The sequence below is a fragment of the Accipiter gentilis genome, chromosome Z, assembly GCF_929443795.1.
Source record: "Accipiter gentilis chromosome Z, bAccGen1.1, whole genome shotgun sequence".
Taxonomy (NCBI): Eukaryota; Metazoa; Chordata; class Aves; order Accipitriformes; family Accipitridae; genus Astur; species Astur gentilis.
The window spans coordinates 21,545,661-21,571,946 of NC_064919.1; the positions used below are offsets into that span (position 1 = coordinate 21,545,661).

At 40.9% G+C, this 26,286-nt stretch overlaps 1 protein-coding gene across 2 annotated transcripts; it reads right to left on the reverse strand.

The window, feature by feature from the left end:
• Positions 1 to 630: 630 nt before the first annotated feature.
• On the reverse strand, positions 631 to 14,495 carry LOX (lysyl oxidase). Of its 2 annotated transcripts, XM_049795706.1 has the most exons (7): positions 13,236 to 14,495; positions 12,688 to 12,796; positions 11,266 to 11,403; positions 8,812 to 8,968; positions 6,263 to 6,358; positions 6,006 to 6,121; positions 631 to 4,460 (listed from the first exon to the last, which is right to left on the reverse strand). In XM_049795706.1, the coding sequence occupies exons 1-7, from the start codon at positions 14,011 to 14,013 to the stop codon at positions 4,454 to 4,456; spliced, it is 1,401 nt and encodes a 466-aa protein (XP_049651663.1). In that variant the 5' UTR covers positions 14,014 to 14,495; the 3' UTR covers positions 631 to 4,453. The 2 variants fall into 2 exon arrangements, with proteins under 2 accessions (XP_049651663.1, XP_049651664.1); XM_049795707.1 differs by lacking the exon at positions 631 to 4,460 and having other exon boundaries at positions 6,002 to 6,121.
• Between the last annotated feature and the right edge of the window lie 11,791 nt (positions 14,496 to 26,286).

The window sequence follows — 26,286 nt, forward strand, 5'->3', positions numbered from 1 at the left end:
ACTTAAAGCCAAGAGTGCCGCTAGTTGATATTTAAGTGTTTGACAACCTCTTACTAGAGTGAACATTCCAAAGTTTTTAACCCTGTTCATCTGTATGAATCCATCAGTGAAGGGACAAGAGATGCTTCATAATTCAGCCTATTTCATCAGTTTAGCATACAGATTGAAGAGGCAGCAGGATGTTGCTTTGTCCTTGGAGAATGGAAATAACAAAGGATAAAATCTATCTGGAGTAACTGAATGTTAAACGTGTTAGTCAATTTTCTAGATTTCTAACGTAGACCGCTCAAATTTTTTTTCCATTAAAGTTTTTGGAGCAGAAATTCTGAAAGTGTTTTCTAAGTTCCTGCTCCTACAGACACAGCGAACTTGGTAAGGAAATCTTGTATCCAGGTGAATCATACTTCATCCTGTTATGCCTTCACATATTAAGCCTTTGTGTAGTGTAAGAGGTAATTTATCATGCCTTGCAACTTTTTCTTTCTTCTTTCTATCTTGTGACACTTCTTCTGAGACCATGTCAGCATGACACAATCTTCCTCATTTTCATATTGATATAACAACTTTAATTGAAGCTTTCTCACTGAGAGATGGACATGGCCTGTGCATTAAGTATAATACTTCGACAAGTAGAACGCTTGAAACATTTTATTCAAGTCATTTTCACATAAACTTGCAACCATAATACGGGCATGTAACACAAGAATATGAAAGTGCAATGAAGAGTACAAAGCTAGTGCCTGAATATTATAAATTAGAGCTCTTCAGATAAAGATGCAAAGTTATTGAAATTAAGACTCTTGGAAGAAAAGTGAATGAAATAATGAAAAACCTTCAAAAAAGATGCAAAAACAAGTGGCATTTCACTGTATCTGTAGCATTTAGTTGCATAATAGAAACCTCCCAATAACATACTCTTTGGTTTTAATTCAAGTTAAAATCTTTCAGCACCTTTTAGGATTTGGAGAAAATGAAATGCCTTATCGGCATAAATGTGAGACACAGGATAAACCACCTTTCAATGTCTCATTTATGAAATTCACCCTGCTGGTTTTGAATGAGTACACTGCAAACAATGCATGAATGACTATAGGAAGGTACATTTGGTGTTTGCACTCATTCGACACGGCATAGTAAACTTTGGAGCAGAGAGAAAACGAGTAGACTTTTACTAACACAAAAACATCATCTACACAGTATGTTGGTTCCATTGGTGACCAAGCTGTCATTTTTGTTACACTTTCATCTAGAAATATGCAAATATCAAATGTATTTCAGGATTAAAAAAAATACGTAACAAACCCCTTCTGAAATGAGCCTGACATACAGTATGTTCATTATGTGCAATTTTTATCTAAATATCTGAAATGTGGGACGTACTTGCTTCACACACATTTTTATGATTTGGCTTTTCAAAGGCAATTTGAGACTGCAAGACAGCAAATTTGTACTAGAATTCTCACAAAATTCTAATCTGATTTTGCTCCTGCTGAGACAAATGGCAAGATGCATTTCAAAGATGATGGGAGTAAGCCCAATGTCTGGTAAAAAGGATTCCAAAATATAATTTCCTGTATAAAACAAGCTTTTATCAAAACAGTTTTTATAAAAGTTTTTCAACAAAAATGCACGTAATCCCATAAATATATTCCAGTATGAAAAAAGTAAGTTAAGGTGTCCGGGTCAAAACTGCAGAGCCAAGATACTGAAAATACTGGTTGGCACTCCCCTATTTAGAACTACTTCTACACATGCTATATAATAAACTCTTCTACTGCGTTGTGATTTACTATAGTTAAACAGGGGAAGTTAAAGTCACATTCCTTCATTTTTTTTAATCCTAAAATCCCTTGTTTTTCTAAATAGACTGTTCATGTTATCTTAGGCAATTTTTGTGCTATTGTACATCACTGTCATGTTGCTTAACACACATTTCAAAACAAATACAATTATTTTGCTACGGAAAAAAAAGCTACATTTTTGTAGCTAAAATATCCCCAATATTCAAAGTTATGGCGTTCAGCACCTTTCCGAACCAGGCCATTCCCACTGAAAGGACTAAGTCCAGTATTAACAACTTGCTCCACCTACACCGATGCTCAAGGTCCCCTGGCTCCTTGCTGACTTCAGTGGGGTTCTGCAAGTAGTTTGGGTATAGACATGTGAGCAGGTTACTGCCTCGTAAGCCGAGGGATAAACTCAATTTCTGTTGCTGCTCTGTGTCCAGTTAGTGCTCTCTTATCCCACATTCAGCATCAGGCACAATGAGGTACGAGCACACAACCTCTTACCAGGAAGCAGCCCGTGCCCACAGCCTAGCTTCCATTACAGTAGCTTTTGTGTCCATTGCCCAAGCTGCTATCAGGACTTTCACCCCAATTTTGACCTAAGTGTATAGAAAGGTGAATGCACTTGCATCCCTTAACACCTCTTAATCTTAAAAACTCTTTGGGCTGAAACTTCAGAAGCCTAGACTTTAAACAGACCCTCATTTTTGCAGACATATGTAATAAATGGCTTTTTAATAAATGTAGTTTCCAAATTTTGCTTCTGTTCATTGCCCATACGGGTGACTGATTGCTAAAATGGATCTCTCAGCAAATAAAAAGGGACCTGCGGGAATAAATGGTATTCATTCTGCACCCGCTTCCAATGTTGGGTAGTAATCACCGAGTTGCTGGTTCTTAGATTCTTTTTAAGTATGCATATTAGTTGTGCAAATTTGTATGATTAAGGTGGAAGTACTTTATAATCATGAAATAAGCTTAAAAATATGTAGTAAAGAACAAGCTGATCCTCAAAGGGTAATAGAATAATTCATAAAAATTCCAAATTAAATCCGTAGGGTTCTATTGCATAGAATACTTCCAAATACTGCCTGAAGTATTCTCAATAGTGATAATAAAACCTCTCCATACACTCCTCAGATTTTTCATTTCTTAACTATACTGAATAGCACACGCATTTTTCAAATTTTTAAAAAAGATATTGAGCTTTCCATGTTTCATTAGGTGTTCTGAACTGCTGATTAAACTTAACCAATACCAATCAATACTTCTAGGTCCCTTTGTTTTAAATGTAGATCCTTCATTTTACATGATCAGAAATCTTCTGAAAAAAACGCCAGATCCCCTTGTGATATGTTATTTCACAGTTTAAAAACAAAATCACAGCTACTGTAGCTTACAGCAGGGTGCACTGCAAAAGCAAAATAATTTGGGGATGGGAGGAGGAGTGGTGTACCCAGCACCAGTTAAGCAGTTCAGCAAAAACTTTAATTTGGGCTGGAAGTTTTTCCCCTTAACAATGTTGTATTTGGTTCCTGAACAGCCTAAAGTAGGATGTTACATACATTGACTTTTGTTCTCCCTCTCTATATAGTATATTTTCAACTTCATTGTTTGAATACTGAGATACACATTTTTAAAGTCAAATACAGTACTTAAAGGGGAAGCAGGTAGTAGGCTTTTTCACAATAAAAATACTTTGTTAGAGATTCTGACCTACTTCTGTTTGTGGTGCCACCTGAGTTAATTGCCTGTATTATTTTGATGGTTAACCTCTTCAAGTTGGATGTTTTTCACAGATGACTACATCAGGGACTCTTTATCATCTCAAGAGCCCTTTTCTTGACAGGTATTTATTTTTTATCCACATTAAGTTTGCAGAAGTCTTTTAAAAGCCCCACCTTGAAAAACCTCTTGAACATAGAAAGGTGGATAAGTTCTTTAATTCATTTCCACAGATTAAAGGTTTCTTTCAAAACCCCATCTGTTTTTTACTTAAGAAAATGGAAAAACTTCTAATGCATTAAAAATGTAAACATAACTTTTCTTGTAGGGGTATAACTGATATATATATATATATGTATTTCTCTGCTATATGTTAATATTTCTTGAAAACTGAACATACTTTTCTCATTCATGTCAACGTGTCCTAGCAAGTTTTATTTTAATGGTACTGGAGCATTACTTTTAAGCTATTTTTCATTCTGGTATTTTTGGAGATAGCTGGCATTAGTACTTTCTATTGCATTTTATTTAATTCATTTTACATAAATTTTTGCTACCTTTTAAAATATGTTCAACTCATTCACCACTAATATTCCCACTGAAGTCTATTATCGCCTACACTCCAAATTTTCAGGAGTTAAGAAACGCTTATGTTTTCATGAATGAGTTAGTTTTTCAAAAATTAAAGTATCTGTGCATGAGTCACCAGTTCCACACATTTCAATAGTAACAAAAGTAATGCCAATTTAAATGCTTAAAATCCAGTTACAGATTTGGTTTAGAAGCAGCTGAAGTGCTTCAAAATCACATAAGGTGTGTGGGTGTATGTGTGTATGTTCTGTAGTTTTGTTTCTATAGTGTTTACATCCTATTGAAGTTTATATAATGATACTTCAGTTCAAAACATTTGGCACCATCTCATCCATTTTCTTGCATCTTTCTCAGTATCTGTCGAAAGAAAAAATACATGTTATGCAGATGACCAAGCAGATACAAGAAGAGTATCTGCTAAATACCCTTTTGACAGCTTGAAGGCGCAGGTCAACAAACAATAACAGCAATTTCCTTGCCCTGCATGAATATATTTACTTGATAACATTTACCGAGATAAGATGGGGAGACTAGAAGTTAAAGGCATGAAGCATCGATTTCCCTTCCACATGGATCTGAGCAGAAACAGTGTTCCTAGAAGTACCAATTAGTTCTGTTACAGAGAAATGCTTTAAAAGCTCCTGCCACAGCTCCACCAAAAATAATCGCTCGTGACCCACGGGACACCTGTTCTTTTTTCCCTCAGTTTTCTCCAAGTCTGGCCACCACACAGCAAGAACGAAGAGGATTTGCTGAAGCCATTTAACTCATCACATTTATGACCGAAGTGTGATTATAAATGCATATCTCCACAATGGTGTGAAAAAATATTTCTTATTTTAGCCTCATTTAACTAGTGGTTTCCTAATGTGAAGCAAGGGATGAGTATTTTAAAGGCTAATTAAGTAATAATCACATTAATTCGGTATGTTTGTTACACTGATGCTGTTATAGCAGACTGTACTCATCACTTATTTTACTTTTTCATTTACTGCTCTGGAATTTATCTCACATGAACCTCCGTACAATGTTAATACTCACTCCTTATGCAATACAATGAAACCACTTGATAAGTATTTTGTATGAGCAACTAACATATTATCCTGAGAACTGTTTACCTCTGTGTTACAGAAGACTGACTGCTTTGTGTGTGTGTGTCTTTTAGATACCAAGGTACAGTAGATCTACCATAAGCACATTAATTAAATGAATTTGCCTTTTTAGAGGAGCGAAGAAAGACATAATTGTAGCATTGTTTAAACTTCTAAAGAACTAAACTGTAAATGGAGTGTGTTGGGAGGATGGCTGCAGTGTCAGCAGCAGCAAAGTAACATACATGTGTGAGATTTTGCGGAATGTCTTAAGAGCTCTGTAACTGTTCAACAGTTTTGTGTGGATGCTATAAATAGGTATTGAATGAGCACAGAAAGGTTTTAGTGCAAATACAAAGAAGGCGTGAGCCAGAGGTAGTTATCTAGCAGCCCAGACAGTATCAGCAATTTTGAAAGTGCTATATATCCTGATGGCACGATTGCAAGAGCAAAATTCTCACTTCTGATTGTTTTTCAAGACTAAATAATTTTTAAAAATCAGTGCTAGCCTTATGGAAATAGTTTAATTATCAGAGGTCAGGATTTGAAAGCTATGCAGTTATCAACAGCGAAGCAACTGTTCCCATGATTCCTGCCAAACAAGACCTTTGAAAAGTACCATCTGAATTTTGAATTAACAAACTAGATCCTGAAACCCAAGAAACAACATACTGAAGAAATTGTTTTCACTAGAGTTAATGGTGGGAGTTATTTTTGCAGTACAAAGTAAATCTCTAAGCTTCATAAATCTGTTTGTCAGCTTTAATGCTATGAATATAAAACAGTTGCAAAGACAAAAGAATGTACTTACGGTGAAATTGTACAGCCAGAGGCATATGCATGGTGGCCTGTATAGCGTATATCACAGCGTACTATATTGTTGGAGTAATCGGATTCAGGCACCAAATAGCTGGGGTTTACACTCACCTTAAGGGGAGAAAGCACAGTGTTGTCTACTTCTAGTTTTGAGTTGATAACTTACGTTCAAAAGCACATATACATATGATTTGCTTCTTTAAAAAGACAACAAAAACAAACCCCAAACCTCCCCACTCCCAATACTCTTACCTTCAGAATGTAATTTCCAGGTTTTACATCTGTAATATCAATCCACTGGCAATCTATATCAGCATTGTAAGTGTCGTAGCAGCCAGGGCTCAGTCCCTTAAAAATGAAGTTAAGATGGACGTCAAAAAATCATTGGGAATAGTAACATTCTAGACATTAGGGACACTCAGACTGAAGTTCGCTTAACCATCACATTTCACTAAGAAAATTACCTCAGGATATGAGGCTTAATTTTTGTGGGCATTTTATTTGAATATCTGAACTAGAACACGTAAGTCAAACATACCACTTTTATAGACAGCATGGTACTACTACTGCATAAGAAACACCTATACTGTTGGTAGTTGTTCATCTTTGCGATATCTGTATTTTATTATCCCTTGTTACAGTAGTCCTTTTATGTAAATATTGTTGATGCTGTTACTCACTATTCTTTACAAAAGGTGAGAATAAAATCAAAACTGACCAAAGACTGGACCTAAATATCTGTAAATGTCAAGTAAATAGTTTCTGAGGTCCTTGAGTCAAACTTGATCACTGTGTTGGAACCTGTCTCTACCCTTAGGAATGATGCAACTTTTTTGCTATAGATGTACTCTGCCAAAGTGCCATCTTTGAATAGCAGAGTCTAGGGCCATTTTCACATTGCGTTTTCCATGGAAATGGCATCTCTTCAGACAATTAGTGATGCAAGAATCTGAGAGAACTGAAAATGTAGCCTTTCTTCCAGATTAATTTTTTCTGAAAACTTCCTTGCTGTTAGGAACATTAGTAAGAATCTCCATATATGAATGTATCAGTGCTTCAAATCTGATGTCTTTAACCGTGGCCAATACAGACTGCTCTCAGCAAAGCTGATGTGTTCCAGCAACACATGGGATGCACAAAACCCAAGTCCTGCAGGAATTCCCTCTTGACCCAGCTGGTGATCAGCTCAGACTCTCGCATGTGTGTGCCAAGTCTGAGGCTAGAGGAAAGTTTTACAGTTCAATTACAAACCCCTGAAATATGGGCTTCCAGTGGAAATGCTGACACAGCCATGATTCTAGTGACACAAATACTCCAGCTGTAAAATATGTATGTTGCTTAGTTTGATGTCATAGTCTACAGCAGGAGAAAAGGTATTTATAAAACCTCTTCAAAGCCTCTACGTATTGCAGATCATTCATTATATTTAAGATTCAAATGTGGACACGTCAGCCAGTGAAGCATAGCTGTCATTTCTCTGTGATAAAATAACTACCTCCTAGATTAAAAACTGCAGAATAAGGGATACAAGTTTATGTATAAGTGTGGCCACACTGAGTTAAACCACACATCCATCAAGCTCAGTGTCATGTGTCTGACAGTGGTCAGCAGCAGATGCTTGAGTAGAAAAGAACATAAGAAATGGGATGTGTAGTGTCCTTTACCCAACCAAATTCCTTCCACCGGGCATTTAACTGTATTTAAGACAGGAGGTACCATCAGATTTTTGTGTTTAATAGCCTCCATCACTTTGTCTAAATTTTTTTTTGAACCCATGTAGATATTTTTGATCTCTGCAACATCCTATGGCAAGGAATTTAATACTTTATTCATGTGTCAAAAGAGCACTCCTCTGTTTTAAAGCTGTTGTCTGACAGTTGTTTTGGATCTCCTTAAATTCTTGTACTGTGTGAGAAACAGTGAATATCAACAATTTCGTCTTTCCATCCAGGACCACTCAAGATTTGGTATTATTTCTGGTTTTCCAAATGGAATAGTCTAGTCTATGAAATCTCTTAGCATGGTAGCCATGCTACACTGCTGATCATCCTTGTTCTCCTGGGGTTGGTGGGTTTGGTTTTTTAAGCTTTTCTGTAGCAGTTTTGAGAGGTGGTGACCAGAACCCCATGCAATATTCATGGTAGGAGTCTATCATGGATTTGTGTAATACCATAATGGTACATTCCATTTTTTATCTATTCCCTTAATAAGCCCTAAGACCTTGCTCTACATTTGTATATGACCCATCATAATGTTCACATGGCTGCCACTCCCTTTTAACAGCCTTCTATACACATATAAAACCATGCTGTAAGTTTTCAGTGCTGGACTGCCAGCTGGTAGCTATAGATATTAAGGGAATTGCGCAACTTGCAGCCTTATTTATGCTCTGCAAGGGAGAAAATATTAGCTATGAACTCTGGGACCAGCCAAGGACATCACCGAGCAGTTTGTGGGGGACGGACACTGGAAACGACTTCTTTACTGACTCTGTCTTGAGTTCCCTTTAGCTCGCTTGACCAGTTCTATAACCACAAGAACTTGTGGTGCATTTTAATATAGTTCAGTTACCAGTGATGCTAGGCTAATGACACTCCCTGCATTTTAATGAGACACCCACATTTAGCAGCAACTGGGTAAATAACAAGTTTCCAAGTTGCTATCCTGGCCTCTATGATGGACAATTTCAGAGCTAGTTAGGGCGTCAGATAATTTAGGGCATCAAATGATTGGTAGAAAAAATATCCAAAGATAAATTAGTGACGGAAAAGAAACTTGGCTGTCTCTGAACCAACTCTTACCTGCGTATGCGCTGTACACGCATACCGTCTATAATATCCATAATCACAGGAGGTATCTTCAAGACAGAAACTTGCTTTGTGTCCTTCAGCAACTTTTCTGTGTGAGCTTGCATCCAACAAGTCATAGTGGCTGAATTCATCCATGCTGTGATAATGTCTGTTAAACCATAGATACATTATTAAAGATGGATCAGATCTTGTCAGTAACATTTTAATCTATTCCTATTCTGTTAGAGCTGGCCAAATTTTATTTATTACACAGAACCTGAGTATTAGTATGCTTTCCTATTATTTACCATTCAATTAAGTTTTATTTTCATTATTCTAATTTTCAATGACTATAAAAATGCCATCTTCTATAAATAAATAATAGATTTTAATTTATTACGGGAAATACTCCATAGCAGCACTGTTTTCTCCAAAATTTTCTGTTTCAGCTCTTTTCCAATAACAATAGCAAGTATTAAGTAGTTCATATTTGAATTGTACATTTATAACTGCCTTAAGCCAGAGTTTCGCTAGGAATGCTTACCTTACATACTATAAATTCCAGGGAAGTTTGCTACTTGCTAGCAAAACCCCAACAATTTATTTTCACATTTCCATGGCCCTCAATCAATGTAACACATACATAACATGAGTGAAAACAAAATCTGCATAAAGAAATCAGCTTCTGTGTACTGGGAATGCAAATCTCTTCCAATGTCAGTGATTTCTGTAATCTATACTTACTGTAGTCTCTATTTCAAAAGTATGTATGCTTTTGATCTAGGCACAGTGATGCATTTTGCTTGCTCTCACACAAAGCGAGATCTAGCTCTTGCTGTGGACTTGAATACCTATTATTCTTGTAATTTCACTTTTTCTAAACGCGTGGAAAACTAAACTTGTACTATCTACCTGCACTTTGTCTGTGCAGCATTTGGCTGCTGTTACTTATGAATGTTTTCACCTTGAGAGGTATATGAAAAAGATATAATTAAACAGACTTCAAACCTATTGTTAAAATGAAGACGAGCACACGAGTCTCACAAGCATGCATGACGAGCACAAAACCGGTCCACAGATGATGATGACTAACACTGAAGTCTGATGGCTAGCCAAACTAATTGGCAGTTATACTTCATTTCCAAATGAGCTTGTTTCACTGTCATGGAAATGATCACGAGAAATGCATTTTTTTTGTACACAATGTATTTTCTGTCCAAGAACTGAATCAACATCAGAGACACTTTGCATCTGGATAGTGATAGCTGGGCTATCGTGGCAGAGTAAGAAACTGCTTTTCTACAAATGGAAGATTTCAGCTGCTCTCTACTCATTTCATCCATTTATCAACTTTGTAAGCACCAGGGTTAGGGTTTTCTGTTGGTGGCGGGTTTTTTCAGGGGTGAGGGTTAACTAAAGCATTTATGGAGGCTTTTTTTGTTTGGTTTGATTTATTTTTATCTTTTTGATCCTTACAAATTTTATAAACCACTAATTCCAGTCTTTTTTTGAAAGAATTTGTTCTAATGATACTGATTCTTCATTCAAAGCTTAAAGTCTCTGCAGCTAGAGAAATACTCCATTGACTCCAGGGGGCCTTTAGGTCAAGCCCACAGTACATATTATTTTTTTAATAGAATAATATTAAGTTGTCACTTACATACCCATAATAGCAGAATTGTATTTTAAGTAAGATGGAAGTAAGGTAAGCTTTCTAGCATTTTACAATTGGTCCTGCTATGAAATAGTGAAAATTCGAACAAACCTGCTAAGTGTTGCATGTGAATTTTCTGAAAAGGTGCGAGTTCACAGTGTTACCTGCTCCCAGAATGTTGAAAATGTTCTACTACATTTGTCTGCCATGTTTCCAGCAGTTTTGCTATTTCTAGAGCAATACTGCTATGTGAAAGTATGATGATATGATAAGGATATTGATAATAGGATCAGTCAGGTCACTATCTTCTCTTTTCCATATTGACCAAACCATTCCTTGTCAAGAACTAACCCATGAAATTGAGCTCAAGAAGTATGAGTCAATGTTTACAATGATGTATTATAGGGAACATGTTAGTAAATGTAGATTTTTAGGGTTTCCACAGTTATTTTTACATGACTGGGACTTTTATTTACTGGTTCCACCTAAATGTAACTGGACTATAACCTATGTAAAATATACTTAAAGGGAAAAGGTGCCACTGCCAAAACTGATTTGAGACTTGTATTTATAATCAGTTTATACTTGTAAGAGTTTTATACTTATAGATAAGCTTCATATCCATTTTGGTTTCATGTGGCTATACAAAGAGTAATCACCACCACCATAAAATTAATCAGACAGTAAAAGGCTAAAGTTTCCCCATGGCTTCTCCCCGCTTCACTGCAGTTTTAGAAAATGTCACCTTGTAAGTGACAATTTGTTACTGAAAAAAGATAATTAGAAGGTACCATACTGAGCAGTTCACTCACTGGTGACAGCTGTGCCACTCCCATGAGTAACGGGGTCTGCTGGGCAGAAAATCTGACGTGCCTTGATTTTTCACTCTTTGGGGGAATCTCAGGAGCACCCGATTGTCATAGTCTCGAACATCTGCTCGATAAGCTGAACTGCAATAATGCAAAAAAGAGCCATAAGTATATGCAAGAAACACTTTAAAAAACACTTTATATTGTCTCAGAAGTAACTGACAGCACCGATCTTTTCAGCCCCCTTAAAGCTCGTGCATTGGAGACACACAAGAATTCCACATGGTGTGCTCAGAAGTGCCTGGTGTCAGACCAAGACCTGAGTAAGATTCAGATCTGCTTCTAATAATATAAACAGGAGTTTGACCACCGACTCTCTGCCTCCGTCTCTGAAGCAGATCACCACTTAGCTGTAAAATTACTCTGGTACCAAAAATACAATTTTGTTAGTTGCTGTTAACCAAAATAATTCACTGTGTATGTAAGATCACACAATAGATGTTTGTTCCTGTCGTAAAGAAAAAAAAAAGTAAATGTCTGAATCAGGCTATATTTTCCCATTTCACATAGCTATTATCTACAGTCTTTTAAATACTGGAATATTTTAATCAATTGATAGCCAGCAAGAACATTTCAATCAGTCTTCACTGTAAAGTTAGCATAAAAAAATACTGCTTCTTATGCCATGTTTTCTTCCAGCAAGTGAAGAAAGAGCACGACCCTGGAAACAGTCTGACATGAATTAATGATGCTGGTAAATAAATAAATCTGTTTTGTATGATAAGGTATCAAACGAGTTAAAATGGTTAAAAACAGCCACGTTGATTTCCTTCCAAACAAAACAGGAAAAATCCCTCTTTGCCAACTGGACAGGACCTAAACTCATAGCAAAGCTGTTATTTCAACCCATTAAAAGACTGTGAAACACTTTTCAGGGAGATTTTAGCCTTAAGAGACATTACAAGGCATAGGCCCAGAAACAATCAGCATGTTGCAATTTTAATAGTAACCTGTGCTGGTTAAGAATAGGTGGGTTTTTTTTTAAATGGAGTAGAGTATCATCTGGTTGGATTAGAGGAGGGAGATGAAAATCACCGGATTCAAGTGGGTTTTTTAGGTGCCTCCATTTTGCAAAATTCAGATATGTTCAAATGCGCCCGATTATAGAAATGTGCAATATAACTCTTCACGAAATGTAGGTTCTTCAAAGCATCTGTAGTTTGTAATATGTTGGTCCTGTTCTCTTACGTGCGCACCCTACCATCTGCCACCGGCTTAGAAGAAGGTTACTAAGCTGTGCTACATTTCCTCGGGCCCTCCACCCTCACTTTTTCTCCACTCTTCACCGTGTCCTCAGGTACTCTGCGGTGGGCGCAGGAGCACAAGAACCCACAGCGAACGGGCAAAAGCCGGGGTGATGCCTACCTTGCCAGGCAGTTCTCTTCGGCAGCGCATCTCAAGTTATACATGGACATCCTCTGGACATATGTGGACGCCTGGATGTAATAGGGATCCGGGACTAAGTCAGGGAGACCTGCAGTTCATCAAACCAACCACGTAAGAGCAAGATCAACCCAGGACACGTCTGCAAGTACTTGGCCTCCATCCCAGTCGCTAGGAGCCGCCGTTTTGCTACGGACCCCTGCCCCCCGTTAGGCTCGCTCTCCCCTTTTCGCTCAGGCCCTTCGGCGTTTCTCAAAGCCCGCATCACGAGCGCGACGCTCGGACTCCCGCCGCGGGCTTCCCTCCCGCCGTGCCCCCCCGCAGCTCCTTCGCCCCCACCCCGCGGCGACTGCCGCCCACCGGGAGCCGTGCAAGCGCCTGCCCGGCCCGGTTTTGCCCCGAGCGAGGGGCGGGCAGGGCCGCCGACCCCCGCCGACCCCCGCCGACCGCATCTCCTCGGGGCGCGGCGGGCGCGGCGCGGCGCGGCGCGGCGGCCGGGCCGGGCCGGGCCGGGATCGGAGGGCTCTTACCGTACTGGAAGTAGCCGGTGCCGTAGCCGGGCCTGTACCTGCTGCCCTGGCGGGGCCTCTCGTAGGTGTCGTAGTAGTTGTAATAGGGGTTATCGTCCGTGTACTTGTAGGGGTTGTAGGGGTCGTCTCCTACCATGACATCGTCCCGCCCGGGTCTGAAGCTGCTGAGGGGCGGCAGGCCGCCGGCTCCGGTGCTGCTCCGGTTGCCGTCGGTCCCGGTGCCGCCGGCGGGGCTGGTGGGTCGCGACGCCCCCGAGGAGGCGCTCCCGGCGGCCGCGGGGGTGGCGGCCCCCCGGCCCCGCTCGCCGGCGGCCCCGCCACCCCCGGAGGGAGCCTGGTAGCCGGCCTGGAACCAGTGCCGTGCGCCGGAGCCCCCCCGGCTGCCGCCGGCGGGCCGGGGCTGCGCAGCGGCGGCGGGCTGGGGCTGGGGCTGCGCGGCGGCGGCGGCGGCTCCGGCCCCGGCCCCGGCTCCGGCTCGGGCGGCGGCGGCTCTCCGCGGCAGCGTGCCGTTGTTCCGCAGCAGCAGGATGGGGCTGCCCGCCGCCTCCGCCGCCTGCCTGCGCCGGGGGGGCTGGTACTGAGAGCCGAGGCTGAGCAGGCTGTACACCTGCCCGTTGTTCTCCCACTGGATCCGCTGCCTCCAGGCGGCTGGGGGCGGCGGGGGGTCGCGGCGCAGCGGCGGCGGCGGCGGCTGCTGGCAGCCGGCGGGCCACAGGCAGCTCCAGTAGATGCACGCGTGGAGCTGGGCGAGCAGGAGCCCCGGCGGCGCGAAATGCATCTTCTCCTCTCGCCTGGGTGCCGACGGGGCAGAGAAACGGGCGAAACCGGGGGGCGAGCGGAGAGCGAGGGGCGCCTTCCTGCCCGGGATGGGGCGGGGGGTGGAGGGGCGGGGGGGTGCGGGCTGCGCCTCCGGAGGGGTTAGGCGGGCGGCGGGGTCTCAGGCGCGGCGGCACCCGGGCGGTGCCATCGGGCAGGTCGGGCCGTCGGGAAGGAAACCCGGCCCGGGGGAGGCGGCGGGAGCGGCTTTTCTTCTCCCCGGTATTTATAGGCGAGGGGATGCGAATGGGAGCCGGAGCAAACAATCAGCCTCTCATCGTCCTCCGGCCCGCGCTGGTGTCTGGAGCGAGGGAAGGAGGAGGAGGAGGAGGAGAGACCAGGGACTTTAAACTTGCTGGCACGCTCGCAAAGTTACACAAGCCCCGCTGGCTGGGCTGGCTGCGCCCCCGCCATTTGTTCACGTAATGCGGCTGGAAACGTGCGGCCCTGACAGTTCCCCCACGGCCGCCCCCCGCCCGCCGCCGCCGCCGCCGCCGCCGCCGCCGCCCGCCCTGCGCGGGGGCGGCCGGGGGGGGCGGAGGGGGGGACGGGGAGGCGAGGGCCGGCGTGGCGGCGGGGGCTCCTCATCCTCCCGCCCTGCCTGCCTGCCTGCCTGCCTGCCTGCCTGCCCCCCCCGCGCCCCGAGCCGCGCCGCGCCGCGCCGAGCCGAGCCTGCGGCGGGCGGGCGGGCGGGCGGGCGGGCGCGCTCAGACACACGTAGGCTGCCAGAGTATGCCGTGGGGCAGTGCCAAAGTATGCAAAGGAAAAATGCTATTAGCTCATCAGCGCTGGAGAGACTAGAAACGGGGTGGCGGGGAGGGGGAAGGGGCCGCTAGCGAGAGAGAGGAAACATGTTTCTGGAAAATGTGCTGGCCGGCACATCTCCCGGGCTGGAGCAGCTGCTGGGGACCTTCGTCTCAGCGCTGAGTAACAGTCGGATCCCCTTAATGACCTCTTAATTAGGAGAAAACCTCCATCAAATAAACTCTTGACTATTGACTTTTGGGTTTTCTGCCTATGAGTCACACGAGAAAAATACACTGGCGGTGCTCCTCCCGGAGTAAGTTTTCATTGAAAAGTGAAATTTCACATGGGAGAGGCTTAGCCCCGTCACCAGAACAAATAAACCTGGCTCGGGCAGCGTCTCCCCAAAACCGTGCTGGAGAAGAGGAGCAGGCTGTGGCCCGAAAGCCTTTCCCTCCCTTCCTGCTTTTTCAAGAGTTCATCAACGCTGTGTTTTGATAAGTCCAATCACCCAGCGAGGGAAAGGAATTAAGGTCCGTGGATTTCAGCCAAAACTCCTTTTGGGTGTATTTTTCCAAGGGCTGTTTGCTTATGAGTCCTTGCAAAGGAATGGAGGAGAATACACAGCAGTTCTCCTTCACCAAAAGTTTGCTGGTGAGGATATTTCTTAAGTGATTCCCAACAAAGACAATCAGCCCAGGCTGGAAGTTTTTACCCTACTGAGCTAGATGCAAGGCACCTTGCTGCCGCTGCTGGCTTCCCCAGGTCAGGTGCACAGTCCACATGCCACTGGCTGGGCAGGTATTTGCCACTGTACTCTGATGTTCTAGATACAGTTCTCCTGTCATTTTTTTTTTCTTTTGTCGTTTATTTTAATTGCATATTACTTCTAATGGTTCACACTTCATAACCAAAGTCCTGCAAAATGTGGTCCGCCAAAACGTGGTCCTGCATCGTGGCTGTGGTGGATTGTGAATGCTGATTTGCACCGCTACCCCATTAGTAGTAGTAGTACTTAGCTTTAAAGTAGCTCTTTGTAGCCCCTGAAATCAGCGGTGCCATCCTGGGCATCGAAGTTAGCCCTGCGGACAGGTGGGTCAGAAGCTGTGACCAGTGCTCAGTACCCACCGCTTGCCACACCAGGCTTGCCTGCTCTGCTCTTGATCTCGGGAGACCTGTACTGCAGGCAAGTGTGCAGCCTAGTGGACTTTCTTAAGCACTGTTCACTTCCCTGCAGTCACCCAAACAACCTACGGGGTTAAAATCACCAGAAAATCAGCAGTTGACTGTAAAAATTCCCAGTCTGGAGAACACCGAGGAGCACGGGGCAGGTATGCATCAAAGAGAGCAAAGTCTTCTTACTGGGGAATACCTCCCCCCCCCCCCCCCCCCCCCCCCCCAGCAAAGTGGGTGTTTGTTACCACTGCTAACCAGCACCAAGCTGGTGGGGACCATCCACTGGACTGGGCCCCAAACCAGAACCAGTAACTCGTCTCTTCCCACAAGCAGGTTGTGCCTGATGCTCCACTTAGTACTAGCCTGGGCAGCCTGCTACAGAGGTGGTTGGGTTTGGGTTCTCTTATTCATCATATCTGCGGGCTGCTCATACCCTCTGATCTTTCTTATTGTGGCTTTGAAAATATTATTCTCCATTTATGGGTTTGCCCGGAACAATCAGTGACTAAGACTGAGTAAAATGGAAAGGTTGAAGATAGGGAAAACACAACACTGAAGGAATGATGTTTCTGTCTCTCTAATCTTCCTCTAAATCTTACTAGTGTTACAAACAGCAGGTTGTTGCCCAATGTGTGATATTAGACAATGTTTCCACACAGTGGGATTCTAGCCATATTTTTTTTTCCTTATTAAGTAACTATTTTTCATGAGACTGGAGAAAGCATAGTTGAGGCTAGTCCTGCCCATTTATCAGCCATTCACGTTGTTTGGAACTTTTTCCATAGCACTAATTTAATTTTCCAAAGCATTAATATAGGTTTCATAAAGCATGAAAAGCACTATCAGCATCCCTAGAGAGTTGCATCCTTCACTTATCATTAGGTGCCTGTGTCCATTCAAATACTGTCCTCTCCTCACAGGTTACCTAATTATACCTAGCCTTTATACCTTGGGTCTCTCTAAACCATTAAAAAGCCTACCAGTATATGTGACGAGAAATAGGGATGTGAAATTCTCTCCAATACCTTAAAAGTCTTCTAAGCAAGCCAGGTACTGTGATTGCATTAAAAATGCCCTAAAAACTCCTGAGTACTCTGGTATTAGGCTTTCTCATGAGGTTAATACAGCTTCTTTGTAAAGCCCAGTTCTGATACTGGATCGCAGTTAATTTACTTACTTAAGCATTTGCCTACATCTTTCATTTTTGGATGAAATGACTGGTATGTCTGGGTACTTGTTGCACTGCTGATTTTGATTTCTGCCACCTACAGAACTAAATCCAGTCTATATCAACTGAGAAATTAAAATTCCCCTCACCAGAAGATGACACTAATTGAGCAGGTATCAGTAAGTAATCACAATAATTTCTCAAAACCTGAGATCAGGAGGTATTTTATATTTACCAATTACCAATTAATTGGTAGATTGTTGAAGTCCTTATTCAAAGGTTAAAAATGGAAAAAATGTCTTCAATGGCATGTGTAGTGTTTGAAGTCCTCCTTATGTGTACACCACTATTAAACAGCAGTTGTGAATCTCAAAAATGGAAAAAGATTAACCTGTTCTTCAAAAAAAACTTTAACAACAAAAAACCCAAGAACTAAAGCTCTTTGAATTTGGCATGTCTTAGTACATGTCCTAAGAGAGGCAATTTAAGATTCTCTAAGCTCACTGTTTTATGTGTGGATGAAAAAAAGTGTGACTGTATAGAAAACTGGAAGTTATTTTAAATGACAGACAGTTTACACCAGTCACATTATTTGTTACTTTTAATGTTACTTTTAAAAAAATCATAAATTCTGTTGTTGTAGGATGGCTAAAATGTTTTCTTGCTTAGTGTTAAATTAGGATGCTTAGCTAGAGTAACATACATGAAGCAATAAATATAAATAATTTTATAAAATCCAAACATGAAACTAGACAAACTTAATATGTGTTAAGTGTATTTTTTTGATGCTCGTATTTATTTGTTTGGGATTGAAGGGCTAGTTATTGAGGAGTCGCTATGAAGAAAGTTAAAGAGTAGTGGCTGGTTTCAGCTTTCTATATCTGAGAAAAATTTAGTTTAATCATCCAAGTTATGCTTGAGTAGACAAAGGACTTACTCTGATTGTTCTGTTTGCATAAACACTGATTTGCAACTAGATTATTCAAATTTATCTTGTTTTGCATATCTTATAATATTTTTTATAACTTGTAATTTTTTGCATTCAAATATTCAAAATGGGGTGATTTTGTTGCACACTAGAACACTATGGATTTTTCTGAAGCAGGTTTTACAGCAGGTTGAGGTATATTTATTTAAAAACGCACTTGTCAATGTATTGGAATAAAAGGTTACTAATTGTAATGAATTTCCCTTAATAACTGGAATTAAGATGTTAAGATATTCTTTACAGTATGTGAACTTCACTAGAAACTAAGAACACTCTGTAATGAGTTGGGTTTTTTTTTAACAAACCAACTTAATTAGAGACCAGGGTTGTAGGCTTTTTCTGACATCAGTAGTCTTTGGGCCAGACTGCAATAATTTATTTTCACAAAAGTTAATCCTCTAGTTAAATTTAGCTACCCTTTATACGTCTGATTTTGGAGTCTCTAATCAGGCAGCTTCCTACAACCATAAGTAAAGTGCAAAAGTAAACTTTCAGATTTTTTTTCTGCTCTGAATTTATAAAGGAACACAGAGATTTTTTTTGCTTCAATGACCTTGTAAATTTGTTGAAGAAAGAAAATGGTTAGAATTTTATCAGTAGGTAAACTCCTCAATTCAAAATTTTCAGCCAAAATGCCACCTGGCCCCTGTCTACTATTTGGGGTTTATTTATCTGCATTACAAAATTAATTTGTAGTTACTTTGTTTTATACACTGTGGGCAGAGCTACTGAATAGCACATATCTACTCCCAATGAAGGAAGTTAAGCACACATCCATTTCTGCAGGATCTGACAGCATTATCAAGAAAAGCAGCTACAGGACCTGAGATAGCTGTTCTTTTCTTGCATGAGACCTGAAGACAAAAGCCTTCTGATGTCAGTGGATTTTTTGTCAAATCAGGGTTTGCAATGAGCAGTATTTTTTAAGTTTAGTGTGTTGATGTGTTGGTAAAACTGAATATGAATGGTTTCACAGCATGCAGCTACATGGTTTCTTACTTGAAGCTAGATTTTAAAAGAGCACAGTGAAAATTAAACAAAAAGCCTCTCCCTTCTTGAATTTATAGCATGTTTCATCTCTGAATATTGTTTTCTAACATTTCTATTTGTTTTCTGTTGGTTTCCCAAAGGTTTCTATAACAAGTAAGATTTCTAAAAAAGTGGGATAAATAGACAAATAGGCAGCTACTGCAAGTTCAATCGGAGATTTGAAAACCACTGAAGTTACATCTTTTCTTATGTGTCAATGTCTGTAATGAAAGCTTCCCTAACTATTGTCTTTGAAGTATTCATTGCAATGGTATACAAAACTTACCATCAGTAATATAACTGGGTATGTTTGGTTTGATTTCAGTCAGTTTTCTGATGACATGTACAAAGGAATAGAAATCAATGACATTCACAGTAAAAAGCCCACTATCTGTGCATTAATGGCTGTGATACGTACCAGTTAGCTTCATTTAGCAAGGTTAATAAAATTAAAATTAGATTTATACAGTGCATGTGTAAACAGTACATTTTTGTTTAGGGAGTTCAGTCCTGAATTGTCTTCATAAGCAGAGCATATGCTCAAGAACTGCCTACCATCTCAGACACAACTATCTAATTTTGTTCAAGTTTTTGAATACTGAGAAGAGGTTATCATGATAAACTTGAAAAACCTACGTAAATTCAGAAAAAGCAAATGTTTGCCTGAACAGTTCTATACACAGGCATGTCTTTGTTGTGGCAAAGCTCCGTGATGATCCTTCCCTTCTGTGTGTTTTGCACAAAAGCAAAAAAATCCAGCTAGTAAGTCCAAGCTGAGGAAGACTTGAGAAAACAATTAGTTTTGAATTGAGGCATTCACCAGGCTGTTCTGAGATTAAGAATGTTATGTATGAAGGGAGAGGCATGGATAACATTTGAAATCCATCATTTTCCTTTCCTCTCCAGCAGGGGAGAAGTCCTTGTAAATCTTTCACAAAGTGGAACACTGTTAAGAGCAGAACAAGTTGGCAGAAATTTGGGAACATGATTTAACTATGCATCTCATCAAAGATAGTTAGACAGTGCAGCAGTGATATCTCTAAAACAAAGCTAACTTTGTAAAAATAGCATAAAGGAGTTCCAGATTCATCATGTCTCGTTCATCCTATCTAGGTTGCTTAGTTTACAAGTAGATATAAATCCTAACTTTCCTATATATCTGGATCTGATAGTTCTTTTCCATCTAGCATCTTCATCTTCATAACCATCCCTGAATTTGCATGGCTGTCACAGAGACAGGCAATTTTTTGTGAAACTTTAATGTCTGATGTAAAAATACCAAAGAAGAACCTACTTTCAAATCCCAAGGTGAATTTTCATAATTGACATTGGAAAATAATCCTGTGTTACACTGACAAAGTGGCATACAAAGGCTCAATTAAAATAGCAGTCAATAATGCCATTCATAACACAAATGTGAATGCGTAAAAGGTGGGACAATGATGAAGGTACTAAAGAACTGGCAGAGGAACTCCCATATCCCTAAGACTAGGATTTTAATTGTCTGCTACTTTGTTTTCACTGAAGAATATATACACGGTAAACAACAAACAAAAAAACCCACATCTTTGCATTAGAGAGCATGTTTCAGAAGTAAGTATCAAGGCCATTAGAAATACAGTTTGCAGTTTGTATTCAAAAAGAAATGCGGAAAGAATAGAAACGGATGGGCCAACTTCTCCACAGTGAGATCTACTTCTAGCAGGACCCAGAAACTTATCTGAGAAAAGGTCTTCTGATAGAGATGCAGGTTCAGACTCATAAGGTACCTTATATTAGCCATAGAAAAACTGTACAATTTAGGCATCTATCAGCCCTTAATCCCTCCTAGATGTCTCCAGCAGTGTTTTGCTGTATCTGATGTTGTCAAAATGTAAATGTCTGATCAGGGGGCAGGATGTTTCTAAAATAAATACCCTCACATTTGCAACTCAGTCTTGGTTCCTAGCTTGGTATTGGCAAGCAAGTGTTTGATATTATTAAGACACATTGGCTCTGTTTTTCTTATCAGACAGTTATGTATAGAAAGTTTCATCTGTAAACCCTGAAAAAGGCTTTCTGTGTGTATTATGTAAACAGATTTGGTCCATTCTCCTGAAAGCTATGTCCAAGGCATACAGATGACAGAGAAGTAATTAGATACAGCCAACATGGCTTCACCAAGGGGAAAATCCAAAGAGTTGCAGTCAACACCTCAATGTCCAAATGAAGATCAGTAAAAAGGGTGTCCTTCAGGCATCCATATCGAGACCAGTGCTGCTCAATATCTTTATTAATGACACAGACAGTGGGATTGAACCCTCAGAAAGTTCGCGGATGACACCAAGCTGAATGGTGCAGTTGATTTGTTAGAGGGAAGGGATGCCATCCAGAGGGACCTTTACCAGGCTTGAGGAATAGGCCCATGTGAACCTCATGAAGTTCAACAAGTCCCAAGTGCAAGGGTCAGGGCAATCCCCAGCATTAGTACAGACTGAGGGATGAATGGATTTAGAGCAGCCTGCAGAGAAGCACTTGGGTGACAGCGGTAGGTGAAAAAATTGGACATGAGCTAGCAACATGTGCTTGCAGCCCAGAAAGCCAACCATATCCTGGGTTGCATCAAAAGAAGGATGGCCAGCAGGTTGAGGGAGGCAATTCTGCCCCTCTACTCTGCTCTCATGAGACCCTACCCAGAATACTGTGTCCAGCTCTGGGGTCCTCAGTACATGAAAGACATGGAACTGTTGGAGTGGGTCCAGAGGAGGGCCACAAAAATGGTCAGAGGGCTGGGACACCTCTGCTATGAAGAAAGGCTGAGAGAGTTGGGGTTGTTCAGCCTGGAGAAGAGAAGGCTCTGGGGATACCTTATAGTAGCCTTTCAATATATAAAGGGGGCTTATAAGAAAGATAGAGAGAGACTTTTTACCAGGGTCTATAGTGACAGGACAAGGGGCAATGGTTTTAATGTGAGAGCAGAGATTTTGATTAGTATAAGGAAGAAATTTTTCACTATGAGTGTGGTGAGACACTGGAACAAGTTGCCCTGAGAAGTTGTGTGTGCCCCCTCCCCAGAAGTGTTCAATGCCAGGTTGGATGGGGCTTTGAGCAACCTGACTTAGTGAAAGATTTCCCTGTCCACATCAGGGAGGGTGGAACTAGGTGATCTTTAAGGTCCCTTCCAACCCAGACCATTCTATGATTCTATGAAAATAGGTATATTTCCAGTCCTGAAACAAATCAGCTTACATACAATAGTGGAGATATGCCAGTTTGCCTAAATTGATGGTCTGGACTGGTGAGCATTTCTTTGCTGCTGAGCATTTCTTTCTCTAGGCATAATTAAGTGTAACTATTCTAGGAAGATTGAACAAAGTAGTGTCTAACTGAATGAGTCTTTGGAAGAACCGACTTTATTTCATTTACCTTCCTTATAAGATGAAGAGAACACTAAACCTATTGAGAAATTTTTTGTTGTTCATATTCTCATAATTTCCAAGTACATGAATTTTGTCCCATTATCATTCCTCTCTATTACTCTCTTGTTTTTATCCAATTATTATGCCCTTTCTCAGGCCAGTCTGTAAGCTCTCCAGGGCAGGGACCATGGCTTCATATGTATAGGCTCAGTGACTCTCACAGTAGAGCACTGAGCCTGACTATTACTTTTGGTGACTGCTGCAATATGAAGAGCAGCACTGAATACAGAATGCCATATTGAACAGATGTGACATTTAGAACATGTGAATGCCCTCATGCAGCTGTGTGTATTATTGAACAAAGTTGACACTCAGCAATTCTGACTCAAATGAAACACCCATAGTGGTTTTCCCTTTGGTCTAAATTTCATCATAATATTTTGTCTTACATACCAATATTATGAACTCTTTTACTATTCTGCTTTATAGTAAATCCTTTTGGAAATACATTCCTAATCTAATTCCTGTTTTCATCCCCAGGTAATTATCAGATTTCACTTTAGGTCTTCTCATTGCTCAGATGATTGGAGAAATTACTTGAAGTAAAACATTATGTCATGCATGTAGCTTGAAAGGAATGTTTATAGAAATATGTTAAAGGTATACCAGGGCAATGACTGTCATATTTGCTTTACCACCTAAGAGTAGAAGAAAAGAGATATACTTAGAAAGTGCTTGTTTGGCTTTAATGAGCTGAAAAAAAAGTTGACAGTAAATACTATTTTCTCCTCACAGTGAACAGACTCAAGCAGCTACTAACTGAAGACCAATCTTTGAGCATAAGCTCAGAAACTCTTATGGTATGCCAGGTTTATTCTGTCTGAGTTGAAGCCTAACAAAAATTGGTTTAACTGCACTGTATGTGTGTCAGTTCAAAGCATTCAAAATTATCTCAACATTTGATGTTATGTAGCCAAGCAGAAACTTCCATGAAAATAGATACATTATCCAGGAATGTATATAATCAGTTGTGCTAATTTCAGTTGAATACTGTAATGGCAGAGGTGGCCGCTGCCTTCATCTGAGAAAGTGGAGGCCCTTCCCCATCCCTCCAGCTGACTTGTTTTGTCCTCTGTGATCTATGTCTGGGCTATGTGACTGCATCCAGTCAGGCAATGGGGTGATGCTGCCAACAGCATCTGCAAGAGGATAGGCGATGGGATGAGGGAGAGAACAGATGACAATCGGTCAACTCTGGTGCAACACTGACTTCTCTGTAGCTTTGGAGGTGCTAGGGAAAAGCTGTGGTTTCACACAGTGGCTGGATTTGTATGAGTTATCTATGTGGTGGCATGGGAGCAGGACGTGAGGACATGAGGTGGGGAAAAACAGGAGCAATTAAACGTGTTACTTATCTTCCCCAGTAAATCTACAGCTAAACCCACAGTAGTTTTTCTTTTAGTCTAGTTTTACCATGCTAATTTCCTTCTGTACTTGTTCAGCAAAAACTCCTGTATGTATATATCTATATAATATTGTATCTAGGTACAAGTACCATATCCTGGCATAACTTGAAGAAAATCAAACTCCTGAAATTATACAAATACATAGACCATCCTAAAAAAATACATACAGTCCTAAGCTATAGGAGATTTTATATTTCTGGTCACCATCCATGCTTTGTTTTGGAGAGATCAACAGTAGGGTAGCTGTTCTGCAGAATGGGGTCTCGCCAGTCATAGTATGACAGATTACACCTTCTAGCGCAACTATCTGAAAGGACTATAGGGAGGTGTGACTGCTCCTAGGTTTTCTGCTTTTCCTAGTGGAAGCTTACTGTGACTGCTCCACTGAAGTCAAGCTGCTTAGAGAAAGCCAGAAAGAGTTTCTCCAAAAAGCAATGAGAAATCAATAAGGTATAAGAAAGTCTTGACTCGGTGGCATTGTTTTATTCACTGCCATGGACCTCTTGAGGAATAAAGAGCAGAGCCTATAGGAACTCCTATAGGCCTTCTCTAGGAATCATATCAGCAGAAGAGACGCTGTAGGAAGAGAGAACCTGAATAAGCATTGGCAAGTTTAAGAAGCAAAGATGCTGTTTGAGGCAGATGAAGCTTACTGAATGTCTGGTTCCAGAAGCAGGTGTTTCCCCTACAGACACGGAAGGAATACAGTGTGTCTGAATTCCCCTTTAAAGTTTTGTGGACAATACTCAATTATAGTGAACAATTCCCATGGAAATCAGCTGAGTTAACCAGGGTGGGACTTTGCAGCTGAGAGTAGAGCATTTAACATATTTGTATATGTCCTGTGATATATTTTTTGAGGAATGAAAATTCCTCCAGATCCTGTATTTTTCACATTTTTTATTGTAACTCTGCCTTTGCATTTCAATTTGTATTAAAATTAGAATGGTTTCCAGCACAACTCTCCTGTTGTAAAACTTTGGTTGATTAAAGTTTAAATCTGACTATGGTGGGAAGTAGGAGCAGAGTACAATTTAAAATGCCTGTGTTAATTAAGAAGGGCAAGATACTGTCTTTCTCAAACTACCTTTTGCCTTTCCATCATTACTGTACTGTCCTTACAGGTCTTTTTCCAAAGACTAAACAATAACAAGTAGTAACTTTAGTTTGCAATACATCATGGAAGGTTCAAAAGCACATTATAGAAATCTCTCCCATCACTGTTCTTTGCACACCACTGAGGAAGAGCATGTCATCTCTGTTAAAGTAGTGTTAATGAGCAGTGTTGGAAAGGAAGAAAATGAAATATTCTTTTATAGAAACCTCTGGGGAAATCCATAAGTAAGATTACATGTGTTAGAATTTGGATTGGAATTTGGATTTACAATATTTTAAGCCAAGAAGGACCTATACGGTCTGATCTTCTGCATAACACAGGCAAAGTAATTTCACCCAGTAATTTCTGCATAAAGGTCATAATTAGTTGCTGAGCTAAGATAACTTTTTTAGAAAGACAGTCTTGGATTAAAGAGGTCAAATGACAGAGAGTACACCACAACCCAAAGGCAGCTGATGCAATAGTTTTTCCCTTCACTTCAAAACAAAACAACAAAACAAAACTGTTCCTTATTTATAATTTGAATTGAACACCTCCACTGAAGCTGTCATTCAGGACAGCACCTGTAGTAAAAAAGCACCTGCTAACACAAGCATGAACATGTTTTACGCATGAAAAGCAGTGACTGGAGAAGTAAGAAAAATAAAGCAAAGTTTTTTTCACTGTTCTTGTTCACTCACCTTTGTAAGGTCCCTCACTTTTCCCTTCTGGCTGCTTTCTTCATAGGTGAGGGCCAGGGTTGTGCTGAAGAGCTGCAGCAGCTTTGAAGAACCTTTTGAAATGAACCCCACCATTATCCATTCTTTGGAGTGACTGTCCTTCACTGGTTTTCTACCTGTGAGAAAGGAGCGTGTTGCTGTAAAGGAACAGTTTTGGATATGGTATCTGGTGTGCTGAAAATGTATTTATCTAACTTTTCATTCTTCATGCCAAACAATGGTGTCCTAGTGGACTGAAAAAAACACCAGTGAGTGTCAGCTGGGGGGAAGAGACCTGCTTACCACCCAGAAGCATTTTGGGAAGTTTTGTGAAGACAGTCTGATGCCTTTTTCTCAAGGAGTCATTGAACACATTATTTAACAGAAATTGCTAACTCTTCTCTTTTGCTACATGGTTTTTGCTTTCTAAACACTAAGATCAGAATGAATA